An 18,148-nucleotide genomic window follows, 5' to 3' on the forward strand; every position below is an offset into this window, starting at 1 on the left:
ATGCGGGGGATTCCGGTGGTGTCAGGGGCTGCGAGGGGAGATGACGGGGGCGCAACGGGCAGTGGCGGGCAGGGCGAGGTGTTTCTCTAGACACGGGAGTCAGGGAGGGCGACAGCTTACACCAACAATGAGGAGGCAACAGAGCCACGATCCTGGGAGGAGGATCCCAAGAAGAGGGGAGAGTCGTGCAAAGGCGCTGAGGCAGGGGCAACCTTGGGGCATCCATGCAGCAGAAAGAGGAGGCACTGCATCTTTCAGAGTGAGGAAGAGCAGGTGAAAGAAGCTTCCAGAAGCCCAGGCCCCATATCGCCGTGTGGGTCATGGCAAGGAGTTGGGATTCCAACTCCTTGGGGATGCAGGAAAACCAGCCAGGGGCTGCTGCTTCAGATAAAGGTGGAGATGGGAAGGGTCACAGTACATTTTTGCTAATGGATTAGATGTGGGGGTGGAGAGAAGGAAATAAAAGATAACTGCAAGGCTTTCAGCCTGAAAACTGGGCAGATGGTGGTTGTTACTGTCATTCAGTTGTTAAGTTGTGTACAGCTCTTTGCGACCCCATGGACTGCAGCACGCCACCCTCCTCTGTCCTCCACTGTCTCCTGGAGTTTGCTCAAATTCATGTCCATTGAGTCAGTGATGCTATCTAACCATCGCCTCATCTGTCGTCCCCTTCTCCTCCTGCCCTCAATCTTTCCCAGCTTCAGGGTCTTTTCCGATGAGTCGACTCTTTTCATCAGGTGGGCAAAGTGTTGGAGCTTCAGCTTCAGCATCAGTCCTTCCAGTGAATATTCAGGGTTGATTTCCTTTAGGATGGACTGCAGATGATGGTACAGTGACTAAAACCAGCACAGCTGTGGCAGGAGCAGGTTTAGGTGGTAGCAGGGAGGATGCAGCTAAACCAAGGCCTGTTTCTTGTTTTTGTTTTTTGGTCACACCGCATGGTCTGTAGGGTATCCCTGACCAGGGATAGAACCCAGGCCCCTGGCAGTGAAAGCGCAGAGTCCTAACCACTGGACCAGCAGGGAATTCCTAAGAGCTGTGTTATGGACACATCCAGTTCGTTATGCTCTCAGGTCTCTAGGGAGGGCCAAGCAGGCAGCTGGACAGACAGGTTGGAGTTCAGAGTCAAGGCTAGAGGCCTCAAGTGGAGACCCACAGGCATGTTGATGGTGGTCAGAATTACAGGACCAGGTCGCCGGAGGAATGAGACACAGAAAGGAGGTCGAGGGTGCCTGTGCTGGGATTCTCCAATGGGAAAAGCTTGGACAACAGCCCACAGGCCAACAAGGGAGGTCACAAAGGAGACACAAGGAAAGCCCACCTGACCCGGGTCTGCACCAACCACCCCTGTACCCTTGGGCAAGCTGCCCTTCACCTCCAGACCTAGGCTTCCTCTCTGAAACCAGAGAGGGGGGACCCAGCCCCACCCCCACCCAGCACTGAGGTGCCTCCAGCCTGTGGCCCCTTGCCGGATGAAGAAACCGAAGCTCAACCTTGCCAACCTTGCTTCCAGGCCTCCTACAGTCCGGCTTACGTCAGATGAAATACAAAAATATAGCAAAACCCAGCCCAAAGGGCCACCAGCCAAGGGTCGGGTGCCAAAGCAAGATCGTGGTGCCCTGGATTAGAATCCAGACTCTCCCACTTGTCAGCTGGGTAACCCCAACCCCCAGAGGGTCCTTATCTGTGAAAGTGGCCGGTGGTCCCCAGCAGGAGGGGTTGTTGCTAGAAAGGAGCCAGGTAGCGAGTAGAGCACCCGCATGGCTCCCGGCATGCGTGCCTCCGAGCCAGCTCCTTTCCCCCTCTAGGGAGATTCCTTCCCTGAATCAGAAGAGAGGGGTTCCAGGTGCCTCTACCCTTGCAGGATAATGCGGTCCTGCTGCACTCAGGCCTGGGCTGCGGGCTCTGCGTCACCCCTGCCGCTCACCTGCAGGCACGTGGCTGCCACGGCAGGAATCAGGTGTCTGCAGAGACCGGCTAGCCAGTCATCTGCTGGATCCTGCCTGGGGCGCCACGGGGACTAGGAGGAGGGAGGGGACATGGGCTCCTGATCTGGCTGTGGCTGTGGACCAGCGCCACTTTCCAGGGGTCATTAGCGTGACTGGCAAAGGGCAGTGATGTGACAGCAGGGAAACGCTTTAGCAGAGAGCAAGCTGGAGCTCGGGCCAGTGTGTTCAGCCCGATGACGGCTCCTGGCTCCGTGTCTCCTGGAAGCACCCGGGGGGAGGGCGGGTGGGGGAGGCAGAAACTGCAGCCACTGGAGCCTGGATTCCTGGCCCGGCTCAGTCACGATTAGACTAATGACTCCACTTAGGGGGCACCTCCGCCGTGCCAGACGCCGGGCCAGTGCTCTATGTAAGGGCTCGCCAAACCCCTGCAAGGCCAGTGAACATGTTCCTACTGAAAAGATGAGGAAACTGAGGCAGGGGGAGGTCCAAGGTCCCCCAGCCTCCACCATACCCCTGGAAGATGCACCAAACAGGTAGAACATTTGTGAAGCCTGCAAGGTCCTGTGTGATCCAGCCTCTGCGACGACATCGTCCCCCACTACCCCTGAAGCTTCTTTTTGTCACAGGGTCTCAAGCCTCCTCCAGCCAGGAGCCCCCCTGTCTACTGTCCCTGCCTTTTGCAAGCCCTGCCATCCACCAGGCCTCCACGGAGGAGCCTCCACGAGCCCCATTCTCGGTCAGGTGTCTGTCAGACCTCGCACGGTGGCCTCTCCATGGCCTTTGGAGAGTTTTCTCCACCTATTTTTATTTCACAGCCATCACCGTATGTATTTGTGTGGCCTTTGATGGTGCTCTTCTCCCTCCTGAATCCACTCAAAGCCTGGCACATAGATTGGTCTAAATGTAATGATGGATGGGAAAGTGGAAGCTGAATGTGTTAACAGTGAAAGAGCAAATAAACCACACACACCTCCCTCCTGCAGCGACCGGCTGGCTGTGGCTCTGCCGGGAGACCAACCCCCTTAGAGCCTAAATCATAAAACTGGGTAGAAATAGCATCCTCCAGTTACAAGGAAGCTGCCCGAGGCAGCGAGCACAGTGGGAGGTGGACCCCAGCTCCCTGTGTGGGTCCCCACACCAGGCCGGCTCCTCTCTGTCGTCCCCCGAGTCTCAGACCCCAGCGGTGGCAGCCAGGCTCCTGCTCCTGCAGGAGGCGGTGGTGAGGGGGTGGGCCGACTTGCTTCTTGTCTAGCAAGGGGAAGTGTGTCCCATTTCACTTCTGCTTTGAGGCAAGACACATCCTTTGTTAGACCACCCTGGAGTGTTCTCATCCTCCCAGCACCAACCGCCAACGGCGGCCAGTGCGGTGGTCAGGCCCTGGGGAGCCCGGAACCCAGCCCGCATCCCTGTGTGGGAGTCCAGGCTCGCAGTCCTGTCCTCCCTGCTTCCAGAACATGGCCGCCCTGCCCTGGAAGCCGCTGTCTGTGGGCTGCTGTCTCCCACGTCTCCACCCTGGAGTGGAGAATCCTGAGTCCAGTCCTTCCTATCTGTGTGTGCGCTCAGTAACCCAGGCTGAGTCCCGCCGCTTCCCTGAGGAGTGGGGTTGGGGGTGGGGGTGCTGTCCTCAGGCCCCAGCACCCGGACAGTGGATGCACACCGGCTTGGAGGGGTCAAGGTTACCTTTCTTCTGCCTTCTTTCCTTCCCTTCCCCAGTTTCCAACCGGCTGGTGGTAACCTCTGGGCACATTCAAGTCAGAACTTCTGGATGGGCACAACGGCCCTTGTCCAGCTCCCCTGTACAGAATTACGCCCCTTCTTCTATTTCTGTCGTGCTTTATGCATCTGCTGCCCTCCACCAGGAACGCAAGGCCGCCTTGGTCCAGCTTTGCCTAAATGTTGGCTGAACGAATGAACTCGACCCATTCTAAATGAGCACCGTGTGGGGTGGGCACCCACAGTGAGCGTACACTGTGAGGGAGGTCTGCTCTCTGCTCTCGAACAGTGTATACGCAGCTGGAGAGGCAAGCCACGGGTACCACGAAAGGGAAACCCAAGGGCCGCCCTGAAAACCACGTCCCAGGCTGCCTCTCCAGGCTCCATTCCCGTCCCCCCCGCCTGGATAAGCAAACTGGGACGAGAGACTCCATTCCCACCAAGGCTGCTGAAGGACCGAGAAGGGGACACCAACCCTCTCAGCGCTTGGCTTCCTGCCGGGTGAGAAGGGAAGGTCTGGAGTCCTGCAGGCCCTCGGCTTTCACCCAGACTCGAAGCCGAGGAAGGAAGTGCTCAGAGCGCCAGGGACCTCTGGGAACGGCGCTGCAGCTCGCCTTCTCCTCCCACCCCCAGGGAAGGGGGCTCCTTCTCGGAACACGGGTGTGAGGATCCAGAGAAACAGGTGGCTCTTGCCGCAGCCACAGAAGCGGGCAGAGGTCAAATGCACAGGCTGGGGGCACTGAGTTCTCGGCACCCGCATTCCAGGCCAGGCCTGGGGCCAACCTGAAGGCCAGGGGCTGCCTGGAGCGCTTGCAGGCTGACGTCAAGGGCTTCAAGCCAGAGCGGGGGAGCCTGGGGGAGAGGAAGGGCCCTGCCCCCTTCCCGCCAGAGCCCACACTGCACCTCCGCGGAAAAGTCAGCGGGCACAGAGGGCCCCCAGGATGGAACAGTGGCTGACGCCTCCCTGTCCTAGCTCCCCAGGGAGGGGTGGGAAGGGGCGCAGGGCAGTGGACAGGGCCTGGCTGGGCTCCGGGTCCCACAGACCTGATTCCAGCCTTGGTCGGCTGTATGGCCTGGGTGTGTGGCCTTGGGGCTCCTCCCCTGATCTGGTCGTGACAGCTGTTGAGAAGATTACAAGATGGAGAGGCGCGGCAAGTGCGCTACACTGTCCAGGACGCAGGAACGCGCAAGAAATGGTGCAACTGCTATTATTTCACGCACCTCAAGTCTTCCAGGTAACCGGAGGCCTGTAACCGGTCTCTGCTGTCTTCTCCCCCACTCCCTGCGCATGAGCAAAGCCTCAGTGTCTCAGGTCTGTATCATATGCTTGTTTCTTGTACTACCCGAACCTTCCATCTTGTTTTGATGGGTCTCTTCCTACAAACGGGCTTCCCCCTGGTGGCTCAGACAGTAAAGAATCTGCCTGTAATGCAGGAGACCCGGGTTCCATCCCTGGGTCGGAAAGACCCGGTGGAGGAGCTAATGGCAACCCACTCCAGTATTCCTTTGCCTGGAGAATTCTGTGGACAGAGGAGCCTGGTGGGCTACAGTCCGTGGGGGGTCAGAGGAGTCAGACATGACTGACCAACTTTCACTTCATTCTCCTACGAACGGCAGACGGGCTTCTGTGCCTCTCTGACGTAGAGCTTGGCAGTGTTGGCCCAGCCTTCGGGAGTCCTGTGCCTTCGGGGCCCCATGCCCTGGGCAGTCCCTGGGGCTCTCCATCCTCCCCTACTGCCACCGAGCCGTCCCTTGTCATTCACCCTGCTCCCGAGTTCTCTGCCTTTCGGGGTGTGACCTTTGCTCTGCTTTGGTCTGAGAACCAGATTTCCAGGTGGGTTGGGGCTGCAGGTGAGGTAAGCTAGAAGAAGCCCAGAGGAGGGGTCTGGTGGCAGCGGCTTCCCAAATGGACCATCGAGAGCTGGGTCACTTGAGCATCATTTACAGTGCAGAGTCCAGAGCCCCCAAATCAGAATCTCCAAGGGAGGCTATGGGGTCTGCAATTTAAGGCGCTCCTGGGCACAGGAGCCTTAAGGAACCACGGCTGGGACTAAGGCGGCCCCTTCTGCTCTGAAGCCCCGCTGGCTGAATTCTTGATACTTCAGTAACGGGATGCATTTCTTTCCCCACCACGTTTTCCGCATCCCACCCCCGTGTGGTTCTTCACCCCAGACTCATTTCTACATCCGGGAGGCTGACGGGTGCCGCTCAGGTGTATTGGGGGCACCCCCTGCCCATGGTGCAATCACCGAGCTGGGAAATGTCACCAGAACTCCCAGCCTCGGACCACCACCCTGTTCCTGATGGGCGGGAGCCAGGAGGCCCTTCTTTCCCTTCTCAGCTCAGAGACAACTTTCAGCGAACTCACAGCCACACACCCCAGGTGGATTCTGGAGTCCTCCCCAGCGTCCGCAGCCACGTCATCAGCCTCCTGGGCCCCGGCGACAGGGCATGACTGCCTGGCCCATGACCGCCCGGCCCAGGACGGGGTAGCTGCCGCCGGGGACCGGGCTGGGGACCGAGATGCCGCCCGGGGCACTTTATTCCCATTTCTGCTTTGTACAGGTATATACAGCTGTGTGAGCTTATGGTACATTATTTCACAAAATTATACATCCTGTGAGCACTCCTCCTGGGCGGGAAGCGGCAGATCCCACTCCAACAGACTGCGGATGCTCACGGGCCACCCTCCTGCCCGCTCCTGTGGCACAGCGGCTCCTGGAGCTTCCCTCCAGGAAGAGGATGGACACTGGTGGGGGACAAGCTACCCCACAGCCCCCCCCCCGAGCCTGCCCAACTGTCCCCACCACAAGTCTCACGGGCAGGGGGACGCCAGCCCCAGCCCCCGCCCGTCATGGGGCGCTGGCGTGCATCTTCTCCAGGCAGCTGGCCCAGAAGGCCACCAGCCGGCTGTCGCGGTTGCCACAGAAGTCTGTGAAGTCCTTCAGCAGCCGGTCGGCGAACCTCTCGTCGCCGGTGGCGCTGGAGCGCCAGGTCTTGGTGAGCATGGTGTTGTAGGCCCAGTTGTAGCCCACGCGCTCCTCGCAGAACAGGGTCTGGCTGGCGGAGCTCGTGGAGTTGCGGCGCCGCCGCGGCTGCCCCGAGAACTTGCGCTTGGAGTAGGGCAGCTGCAGGAACACCGTCCCTGCGGGGACAGGGCCGGGTGGCGGTGCCGCCAGGAGGGAGGCAGGGGACCCCGGGCACACCATCCTACCCCACCCTCCACGCCGCGCCCGGGGCGCCTCACCTGTGACGTGGATGTACTGGGGCTTGTTCTCGGCCGGGAAGTTGAAAGCGGACGCAGAGTATTTATCTTGAACAAACCCAAACCTGAAGGAAGGTCAGGGAGACACGCTGCTGAGGACCTCCTGCGCCGGAGTGCGGGTGACACGACCCTCAGGCGGCCCGGCCCGGGGAGAGGGGACCTGGAAAGTCTCCCAGTGGAACGTCCCCGCTGCTTCTCTCCATCCTCACCGCTTCCCACCCTCCGCTCCGCCCACCTTTCCCCTCTGGGGAGCTGAGCGCCCCTCACCTGGCTGGCTCTCCTTCCTCCAGCCTTCATCCCCCCAGCCACCCCGCTCCATCGCCCTGGCCCTGCCTCCGTCTCCCCTCTAGCCCCCCACCCTCGAGACCCTCAGCTCCTCGGGGCAGGCCCTCGTCTTCACTCCACTGAGTTGGCTGGCCTCACTCCTCTTCCTGTCTGGGCTGCTGCACTAAGTGCAGTTTCTCAATAAAGGCTTCGCGCTGAGCAATGCTAACTGGAGTCATTTTCCTTAAGGCCTCGCTGCTCTGGAAACACATGGGGCCGGCCTCGCTGCTCTGGAAACAGGCAGGAGGGGCTGCTTTCCATCCATGGCTGGTTCTGTGCCTGGTTTCTCTATTTCCATGAAGCGCATTCATCACAGCTCTGCCTGCCAAGCGCTGTGGAGGACGAGCTGGCGAGCGCGGCCCCTGCCCCGAGTTGAGGGGCTTATGAAACAAGGGCTGTGAGGAGGCAGCGCTGAAGCAGGCACAGTCCTGTCTCCTCTCCGGACTGAGCTCTGGGGAGGTGCTGTGCTGCACCCTCGGCAGAAGCTCCCGGTCTCACACGGGCACCTGATAGCTCTTTGCTGAAGGACACCTGAAGTCAGAAGCGTAGATTCAACCAACCGATCGGCCGCTTGCACCGTGAGCTCATCACCATCGGCCGGTTCTAGCACCTGTGGGCACAGCTCCAGAGTTCGCGCTTCCTCCTCTCAACTCTCCCATCAGGCTATCTACTCAGCGTGGATCAGCACTACCTGCTGACAAACTCGGCTGGGGTCTTCCTAACAGCAGCCACCGTCTCCTGGAGGCTCACTGGGTGACAGGAGTGTCAGGGAACCCCGCCAACAGCCCAGGAGAACACGAAGGCGGAGCAGCTCACGACTCCTCCGCGGATGCTCGGTGGAGGGGTGGGCGGGGCAGAGGTGAGCCAGGCCTATCTGCCGCTCGCCAAGTCCTTTTGCACCAACCTCTTCACTCAACTGCCCTGAATTGTACACCCTCCTCCTGGGAGGAGGAAGCCAGGTCCCAGCACTTATTTCACAGCCTTTACCAGGGATCAAAGACAAGGGCAGAGGAAGACCTAAGGCAGGCCTGGGCCGGTTTGGGTGGAGGAGGCTGAACGGTCTGGACTTCATCTTATGGTTGTGGGGTGTGTGCACAGTGGGGGTGTCTGTGCATGATGGGGTGTGTGTACACGGCGTGCGTGTGCATGGTAGGAGTGAGCATGGTGTCTGTGTGCACGGTGGGATGTGTGCACATGGTGTGTGGGTATGCGTGCTGGCGGAGGTGGGCGGGTGGGATGTGTGCTCATGGTGTGTGGGGGTGTGTATGCATAGTGGAAGGGGTGTGCACAGTGAGGTGTGTGTGCATGGTGTGTGTATGTGTACAGGGTGTGTGTGCACAGTGGTGTGTGCACAGTGGGTGTGTGTGCATGGCAGGGGTGTGTGTGTGCATGGTGGGGCTGGGGCAGCTGAGGGCACCTGAACAAGGTGGTATGACCTAAACGCAGCACAGGAGGCTTTGATTGTCTATGGTTGACACAAGGCAGCCACCGGACACCGAGCTAGGGACATTCTGGAGACAGAGCTGGGCTGGCCTGAGCCTAGGACAGGCCTTCCTTGGTACACATAGCAGGTATCAGTAAGTAGCCACTGAATGCATCTATTGCTTGTTAAGTGTTCACTGTCTTCTCAACATGGGTCAAGGGGCTCCTGAAAAATTCTACGGGTTTTCATCTCCTGGCAAGTTTGGCTCTGGGTGGAGGCTGAGGAGACGGCTCTCTGCTCTCCCACCAACACGAATGAGAGGGAATCAGGCCTGAAAAACTGCAGCTCCAGGAACTGGACAGGAGGTGCTCATCTCTGGAGCCACGGCAGAGGGACCCGTAGGAGACATGCAGTAAACCCGTCCCTGGCGGCCTGGGTCTGTCTCCCAGGAAAGGGAACGGACTAGCTTCAGTTTGAGACGAACACTGAGGCCTCCCCATGCTTCCTTCCTGCCAAGAACAAACCTGTGTGCAATGGCTTCCTGGAAAAGGTGCATTCGGTCCCAGTAGGTTTCTGGTTCAAAGCCTGAAAGGGAAAAAGAGCAAGTGCTGAACCGCTCTTCCAAGGTTTGCAGTCAGCCCTGGGCCCGGCCCCCGTGATCCCTTACTGCCCTTGGCAATGCTCCCTCCTTGAGCCCAAGCTTTGCTTTCCCAGCTCTCAGAAGGACTGGCCTCCACCCCAAGAAGGGACGTCCTAAACAGAACGACAGCCTCCAAGCTCCATCAAGGCCTAGAGAGGGGAGGAACACAAGTCCTCAGCGACCAGTGTGAGCTGCCAGAACTTGCTATGAGACTCATTCTAATGAAGTCTGTGCCAAAGGCAGAAAGGAGCAGGATATTAAATCCAAGCAAAGGACAAGCTTTAAGTGCATGCTATTTGCTTCCGAGGAGAGAAAAACGATTTGCCAGTCTTCCAGTTTAGGGGTGGGGAAACTGAAGCAAATCAATATAAAAATCGTTTTTGGAAAAGTGATCAGCTGGGGAGGGGAGTGGAGCGGGGCAGATGGGTGCCCGCCCCCACCGCCCACTTCATGCTGGGGCCTGGCTGCTGTGAGGAGAGGAGCAGGGCAAGGAGGTGGCAGGGCTGAGGCAGTTGTCACACGGCAGAGACCATGGGCTGGGGTGCTCTTGGGGTCAGGGTGCTGAGCGCTAGAGCAGCAAGTACTCAAGACGGCGTCCCAGAGGCCAGGGGAGCCTGCAGAGGCTTGACTGCTCTCTCCTTTGGAATTTTATATGTACAATAGATGTGAGGATTCTGGGTAACCAAAGAGCAAAAAAAAATAAAAGACTTTGGCTTTAATTGGTAAAAACAAGACACAGCACATTCTCGTCATGTTTTTAAGATGTTGAATTCCTTATCAGAAGGGGAGAGAACAGGAGGAGAGATGGCACAGGAGCAAGAAAATTGATTTTCAGATTCAAGTCCTTATTCCTTTCAACTAGGATGCCTTTCTTTCAGCCGTAACCATGGCAACCAACAGAGGATGCTGGTCTTGCAGACTGGGTTACACAGCAATGTCCTCCGGGACCAGCCCTGTGAGCACTCCTGCCCAGTTACAGCGAAGGTGGGAGAACCCAGAAGAGTCTTTGGATGGTGTGCGTGAAGATCTCGCCTTCTCCGCAACATATTAACAACAGCAGTAGGAGGCAGTGCCTGGCTTAAAGTCATCAGACACGGATATAAACATCTGGCATTTCAGGATTGCAGAAAATGGTCCCTCTGCAGCCATACCACAAGAGGAAACAAGAGCGTGGGGGGTGGGGGAATGTCATAAACTCTAAGGACCACGGGATCTATGGCCTCCAGGGTCATGCAGCTCGCCTGGATCCCCAACTACTGCTGAAAATGTTGTGCCTGTACAAAAATGTCTTCCAAGATGTAAAAAATATACGGATATATCTTCAGAACAAAAGCTCTTTGCACCCCGGCGTGGGGGTTGGGGAGAATGGTTCTCTGCCACCAACCACGCCATAGACTCACGAGAACTCAGGAAAAAGCACCTCCTTTGCCTCAAAGGTTTCTTCTTCCACACTGATAATTTCTACACCTAGGAAGCTTAAAGGGCTTGGATGACCAGCAGTGACTCCAGCTTTTCCTTATAAAAAGGTCATCTGTGAGCTTATGGAACGCTTTGCAGGAGCTAACAATATGCTCATCGCAGCGCGCTTGATGATGAGAAGTCTGTGCTGTGTGAACGCAGCTCACCCCTTGATCTGTGCACACCTGCCCCTGGAGCCAGGCGGGCGAGGCTGGCCCCGTGGGCTCCGTTCTGGGGGAGGGCTGGGCTCGGGGCCTCCGTCCTCCTTCTGCCCTGCCTCCCTGTGCCGTGGGACCGGAGCCCTCCAGGCGCTGAGGTGCCTCAGCCGTGCACTACAGCGCGCCACGTCCTGCTCTGCTTTCGGCACCTCCCCTCTCCAGCCCTGCTGCGCGGAGCAGCAGGTGCAAGCCTCCCGCGCGGCTCAGCTTCCTGCCACCCAAGCCAGTCAGGCTGGAGCAGAGAGAGGAGGGCGCGGGAGAGCCCAAACAGCGGCGCCCCTCCCACCCACCATGCTCCCCAGGCCACACGAGGGTCTCGCTGAGCTGGCAAGGCAGCTCTGGCCACCCCCACTTTAGAAACAAAGCCATTTGAGGCTCAGAGACATTAGGTGGCTTGTCCAGGGCTGGCCAGCCACTAAGTGAAGAAACCAGGATGAAACGGTGGTCCCTTGTCCAGAGGCCCCTTCTTTTCACCACCCACGAGAAGCTGAGCTCCCTCCTGGTGCCTTGGGGGGCAACCCTGGTGGGCGGGGCAGGGGGCGGGCTCTGTGCAGGTGACAGCCCTCGGGAGGGGGGTGCCTCTTACTGTCAAACAGGTGCTCGCTGCCCTCCTTGAGCAGGCAGCTGACGTTGAGTGGGATGAACAGCTGGGCCCGGAGCGGGTCGCCGTACAGGTAACTGGGCAGAGCAAAGGGCCCCTCCAAAACCGGCACCAACAGAAAGCCACACGAGGTAGCCTTGCGATGCCAACCCTGGACCTGGTGGGAAGTGCAGAAACACAGAGTCTCCTGTTATGCACAACTTCTTTTTTTTTTTCCTGTACCAAGCAGCATGCAGAATCTTAGCTTTCCAGACCAGGGATCGAACCCGAGCCCCACTGCAGTGGAAGTACTGAGTCTTAACCACTGGACTTGCCAGGGAAATCCCACATATGTTAACTTTTAAGAAACAACGTTATTTAAAAAAAACCTTTCCCCCAAAATGAGGCAAAAGCAATTAAAAACCTGACTTATTTATACAGAAGATACATAGGTGACAGGAAATTCTCAGAAAATTATCTTTAAAAAAAAAACGTGACAGGGCCTCTACCTGCACAGAATGTCTCCACAGTACCAGTAAAGTGTCAGGGCAGGAGATGGAAGTTCCAGAGAACAGGGGGAGGGTGGGAGAGAGGGTTACTTTTAGCTCTACACCAGGGATTCTCAACTGGGGGCAATGCCCCCCTCCCTGGGGACACTAGCAAAATCTGGAGACATTTTTGTTTGACACAGGAGGGGGTGCCACTGTGGGTAGAGACCAAGGATGCCGTTCAACACCCTACAGTGCACAGGCCAGGCCCCTACTCCTGACAGAGAACACCCGTCCTACACGTCAGGAGCCCCAAGGCTCAGACACCCCCTGATCGACACCTTTTCCAACTGTTTGAATTCTTGACAGTGTTTAATTTTTTGAGAGAGGCTGTTGCAACGGTCCAGGTGAAGGTAAGAGGAGGCTGAACTGAGAACAGTTGTTTAAGGGAGGAAGATCCCTACACAGGCCCGACCATACCCGGGGACTCACCATCTCAAAGAGCACGGCGGCGGTCACAGCCATCCAGTGCAGCTTGATCTCGAAGGCCGCGTTCAGAGAGAAGTTGCCGTGGTAGTAACAGCTGCACCACTCCAGCCGGTCCGTGCGGTTGTTCACGTCCACGTCCAGGGTCACGGTCCTCTGCTCCGGGACAGTGGCGGCTACGTCAGCACGCAGGCCAGCGGGTGCCCAGGGGAGGGAAAGGAAGGCAGCGGGTGAGGAGGAGGAGCAAGCAACCGAGCACATCGACGTGCAACTGCAGGGTCTGACGCTTCCTGGAGGCCGTCTAGTCCAGGGCTCGGCAAGTGTATGCTATGAAGGTCCAGGTATTAAGCATTTTAGGTTGTGCAGCTATAAAGTCTCTGTTCTCACTACTCAATGCTGCTGTTAAGAGTGCAAAAGCAGCCAGACATTACCTAAATGAATGAGCACACCATGTTCCAATAAAACTTTATTTACAAAAACAGGCAGATTTTTAGGGCAGTGAGACTACTCTGTGTGATACTATAATGGTGAGTGCTGCTGCGCTGTGCTAAGTTACTTTGGTCACATCCAGCTCTTTGCAACCCTATGGACTGTGGACTGTAGCCCGCTAGGCTCCTCTGTCCATGGGCTCCTCCAGGCACGAACGCTGGAATGAGGTGCCCTGCCCTCCTCCAGGGGCTCTTCCTGACTCGAAGGCAGAACCCGCATCTCCTGTGTCTCCTGAATTGCAAGGAGGGTTCTTCAGCACTAGTGCCACCCAGGAAGCCCCATAATGGTGAGCACATGTCATTATACGTTTGTCTAAATCCATAAAAGGCAGAACACCCAGAGCAGACTTTAAGGGAAACCATGGACCTGGTTGATAATGATGTGCTGGTGTAGGGTCATTGACTGTAACAAACATCCCACTTCAGTGGGGATATGTCGATGGCGGGGGAGGCAGGGGCTGGCAGGGAGTATACAGAAACTCTGTACTTTCTGCTCAATTTTGCTGTGAACCTAAAAGTGCTCTAAAACCAAAGTTATTTTAAAACAAACAAATGAACAAATAGGCCTCTTTGTTCATAGCTTGCCTCCTCTAATCTCATCCAGCTCCAGATCTACAGATGGGGAAACAGCAGCCCATGGAGGGGAACTGTCCTGGCCAAGATCAGAGTCAGAACCTCAGCCAGGCTGAGCCCCAGATCTTCCGATTCCAGAGACCAAGCAGCCTAGACCAGAGTGAGGAGGGGGTACTGCTGTTTGGTTTCAACCCAGGAAGGCAATAGTTCTATAATCTTTTCTCAAGAAATGGAAACTCTTACTGAAAAGTCTAACGCTCTGTCCCAGGCTTCCCAAGTAGCCCTAGTGGTAAAGAACCCTCCTCAATGCAGCAGACATGGGTTCGATCCCTGTGTTCAGAAGACCCCTCTGGAGAAGAAAATGGCAGCCCACTTCAACATTCTTGCCTGGAGAATCCCCATGGGCAGAGGAGCCTAGTGGGCTACAGTCCATGGTGTCGCAAAGTCAGACATGAATGAGCACACACGCAATGCCCTGTCCCAGTGACTGGGTGCTGCCCACTGATGCCGGGTCAGCACCAAAGTAGCTCATCCGATCTGGGCTCCTGCTCACAAATCCTTCTCAACCAAGACGGGTGTTTTAGAGACGGGTCAGATGTAGAGTTCCTGACCAAAGGCCTGAAGCTGGCTCAGAAGTAAACAAAAGCCAGGGCTCTGGTCTGTCTTTCTGGGTGAGGCCAGACCTGGGGCTTCTGTAAACTGAGATTGCTCCCGCTTCCTCCCTCCCCCTCGAATCCAGCGGCACTTCTCCATGGGCAGCAGTCCACTCTAACAATCATGCGAGCTCTTGGAATAGTAAGAGTGTTTTCCCAGAAACCATGCACACGTGAAAGGTTCTGCCTAGTTCCAGAGTTATCGAACCCGACACCCAGGATGCTCCTGAAGAGCCTGTCAAGAACCAAGACGACAACACTTCTCCCAGAAGCAGAAACCCGAGTACGTGCAGCACACGGGGCCCTGCACCCGTGCCTGGGGGCCTTGGCGATGGGCGGCGCCCTGCCCCGACCGCTCACACAGGGCACTGGCCACGCTGGCTCTGAGTGACTCTGACGATCTGGAAACCAGCAAGGTTTCCATTCCACCAGCCAGGCAAGAACTCGAGTTAGCCAGGCACTTCCAGGCTGACCAAGTGCAAAGAGGAATTTCACTGGAGTCTGGGCTGTGTTATGTTTGTTCCCCTCCTTCTGGGGGGTTTTCAGGGTCTCTCCATCCTGCCTTTGAGGGGAATCTCATGACACCTTGCCTAGAACTCATATCTCAACTCATCAGTCTGGTTCTCAAATCAGGTCACCACCATGCAATAAGCATGTATTCACCCCACCTTAGGGAAGGGTCCTGGGGTGCATGCCCCAAGGTAAGCACATTTAGTGGGGAGGACAGAGGGGAGGTCCACGCTCAGACTGAGTGCCTGGAATGGACCACCTCTGAGACCCCTTCCTCTTCTGAGGTCCTGAGATGCTCTGGTGAGGGGATAGCCTCTGGCAGGGGTTAAACCAGCAGAGAACAGTCGCTCACACCCCGTGTCCTGACCCCCTGGGCAGAGTGACTACACTCTCCGGTCCATGCAGGACTAGCACCTGGCCTGACCTGCCAACTGCTGAGCCCTGCTGGTTGGCTGGGACAGTAACGCATGTGCCCCACTCAGCCGGCGGGAGCTGCACAGGAGCCCGCAGCGTTGACAGCCCCAGCGTGACAGTCACGGTGGCCCTAACCCTGGTTCCCACGGCATCGCCTTTCTGGCTGGCTACCTGCCAGGACTCCGCGGGCCCCACCGGCCCAGGCACCTACCCAAGAGCGCGGCGGCCTGGCTGCGGCCCCCGAAGCTGCGGCTGAAGGAGCTGTGCCTGCTGGCGTAGGAGGCTGGCCGGCTGGGCAGCCAGGGCAGCAGGAAGGCGGGGATCTCCGAGTGCAGGAGCTCCTCTGCCACGAAGGCCACCTCGAACCACTTGCGCTGGAAGCTGGCGAAGTCATCCACTGCCGTCGTGTGCCAGGTGGTGGGCTGCTGCACAGCCACTGCAGAGGGCGGTGGGGGGCCCCTTAGCACGGCTGCTCGTGTTCTCTCACCGATTCACGCCTGATGCAGTGAATCTGAAAACATGGCGCTAAGAAGCCAGCCATGAAAGGCTGCGGAGGGCATGAGGCCACTTGGGTAGAAATGTCCAGAATGCGGCCAGCCTTTAGAGACGGACAGCTGACTGGTGGCCAGAGCCTGGGCGAGGCGGAGTTTGGGAGGGAGCACCCATGAGAATGGAGTTTCCCTTCAGGGTGATGGAAAGGTCACGGAACTAGACAGAGGTGGTGGCTACGCACCACTGCGAGCCCTATGTGCCACGGAACTGGCCCCTGTAAAATGCTTAGTTTGGGGGAACTTCCCAGTGGTCCAGTGGTTAGGCACTTTCACAGTGGTGGTCCTAGGTTCAACCCTTGATTGGGGAACCAAGACACCACAAGCCACGTGGCATGACCAAAAATAAAAAGGCAAAAATAAATAAAATGGCTAGTTTCATGTTGTGTGACCTCTATTTCAATTAAAAAACTATTTTATTCTCTGGTGATGCTCAAAGTAAGTACAGATGTTCAGGGAGGCTGACATGTCCATCAACCGAGGGGACGGCATCACACAAGGAGCTTGAGAAGCCCTGTAGTTTGAGGGGGCACATCGCCAGGAAATACCTGCTTCGCAGGCAATAGTCAGCCTCACCTCGCTCAGGATCTCTGTCCATTACGATCTTGTAGAAATAGAAGCCGTAGATGAAGGTCCGCCAGGCTTCGCCAGAGGCGTGTGTGATGAGCTGCTCTTCTAGCATTTTCTAGAAGGAGAGTCAGCGAAGCTCTGAAATTCCTGCAGAGGAACCCCTCAGACCCCACTCTCCTCCCCATCAGCTATATCGGTTGCACTGTGTTAAACGCTGTGCCTGATACAGATTACATTATAAAACGCAAACTCACAATACAGTGTCATTAGATATTTCAAACACACACGCAAGTACAAAGAAAATCCAGGTCATACCATCAGCCACCTTCGACTAATTTAACTTCTCGCTACACAGACTCAACAGATTTTTGTTTAAGATCCCGCAAGCCATGCAGCGGAGCCAAAGGAAACTAAACAAAACTCTAAGATCTCTATGGATTCTCCCAGGTCTCACTCCCTTCCTCTCTATCCAGAAATAAATGGTTAGGGTGATATAATTCTCATGTATGTCTTTAATAATTTCATTATACGGACACGTGGCGATCAAACGTCACTGACTCTCCATGGGGGCCTCTGTGTGGACAGGACGGTGTGCGCTGAGCTTTCCCTTGCCCACTTCTCGAGTTTAATCCCAGTTCCGAATGATGTCATTAAATTCAGCGAGGGCTGGCTCAGTGCCTACCACGTGCCAAGCAATACTCGGGCACTGGGGACGTGGAAACACCTGGTCGGAGTGGCCCTGTTCACAAGGGGCCCGGTCAGGGTGGAGGATGAACGGGATGCACAGAGACCACACTTGGCTGTGCCCGGCGCTCTGGGAAGCGCAGGGGGCCAGGAAGGCGCTGAGGCAGAGACAGGGTTTGGCCTGGGCACTTTTCACGGGATTCCCCCCGAGGGTCAGAAGCACAGAGTCTGCCCAAAACACCTCAGTGCACACGGCAGATCCTGCCTCACATTTAAGTCAGGTACAGAAGTGCCTTTCAAAGCAAGACGGGCCCGCGACGCCCCGCCCGGCGCCCCGCCCGGCCCGCGGTCTCACCTGCATGATGTCGATGGCCATGGCCTGCGTCTGCACCCCCTCCACGGTGTTCACCAGCCAGTGCACCACCTCCGCGCTGATGAAGCAGCTCGGCGACAGGCCCTTCTGCTCAGGGAGCAGCTGGACACCTGTCCTGAGTTCCAAGGAGGCAACAAGGAGAGAGAGAAGGTAGAAAAAGAGGAGACTCCCCCACTGAAGTGAGGACCCTCACCGTGCCATCTCTCCCCACGCTTCCCAGACCCAGAGAAATCCCTGCGGCGGGACACAGGAAGGTGTGAGAGGGGAAAGGAGAAGGGGGAGGGGGAGACCTGGCCTTCAGAATACCTGTGACTCAACCACTGTAGTCCCACTTTACAAACACGGTAACAGGGCTCAGAGAGGTCAAGTAACTTGCCCAAGGCCACACAGCTCTTGAGGAGTTAGGTATAAACCCTCCAAACCCCACTACCTGAGCAGCACCCTGGGTCACACCATGGGATCCTCTGACCCCCTGCATTCAGCCACTTACGAGGGGTGCTTCATGGCCTCCAGGATCTCCACCAGGGTGGAGGAAGATGTCAGAGAGCTGGCCGCCAGTTGCTGAGCGCTGCAAACAGAAGGAAGCCAGGATGATCTGGACACTGAAGACACTGAAGCAAAGTACGGCCAGCTACCTCCTAGGGATATCTCAAAGGGGCTGTCCTGCTTCCAAAGCGTGTGTGTGTGTCGCTCAGTCGTGTCCAGCTCTTTGCGACCCCATTTACTGTAGCCCACCAAGCTCCTCTGTCCATGGAATTCTCCAGGCAGGAATACTGGAGTGGGTTGCCATT

At 57.0% G+C, this 18,148-nt stretch overlaps 1 protein-coding gene across 4 annotated transcripts in view; it reads right to left on the bottom strand.

The window, feature by feature from the left end:
• The window catches only part of DEPDC5 (DEP domain containing 5), a 71,632-nt gene continuing 59,530 nt past the window's right edge, over positions 6,047-18,148 (bottom strand). For all 4 annotated transcript variants that reach the window (XM_018060925.1, XM_018060923.1, XM_018060924.1 and 1 more), the window contains 9 exons: positions 17,848-17,925; positions 17,340-17,472; positions 16,307-16,415; positions 15,394-15,618; positions 12,551-12,720; positions 11,577-11,748; positions 9,199-9,259; positions 6,910-6,992; positions 6,047-6,807 (listed from right to left, as the gene is read on the bottom strand). In XM_018060925.1, the coding sequence (XP_017916414.1) occupies positions 6,515-6,807; positions 6,910-6,992; positions 9,199-9,259; positions 11,577-11,748; positions 12,551-12,720; positions 15,394-15,618; positions 16,307-16,415; positions 17,340-17,472; positions 17,848-17,925 (1,324 nt within the window). In that variant the 3' untranslated portion in view covers positions 6,047-6,514. The remainder of the gene's footprint in view (positions 6,808-6,909; positions 6,993-9,198; positions 9,260-11,576; positions 11,749-12,550; positions 12,721-15,393; positions 15,619-16,306; positions 16,416-17,339; positions 17,473-17,847; positions 17,926-18,148) is intronic.

This window comes from Capra hircus, chromosome 17, assembly GCF_001704415.2.
Source record: "Capra hircus breed San Clemente chromosome 17, ASM170441v1, whole genome shotgun sequence".
NCBI lineage: Eukaryota > Metazoa > Chordata > Mammalia > Artiodactyla > Bovidae > Capra > Capra hircus.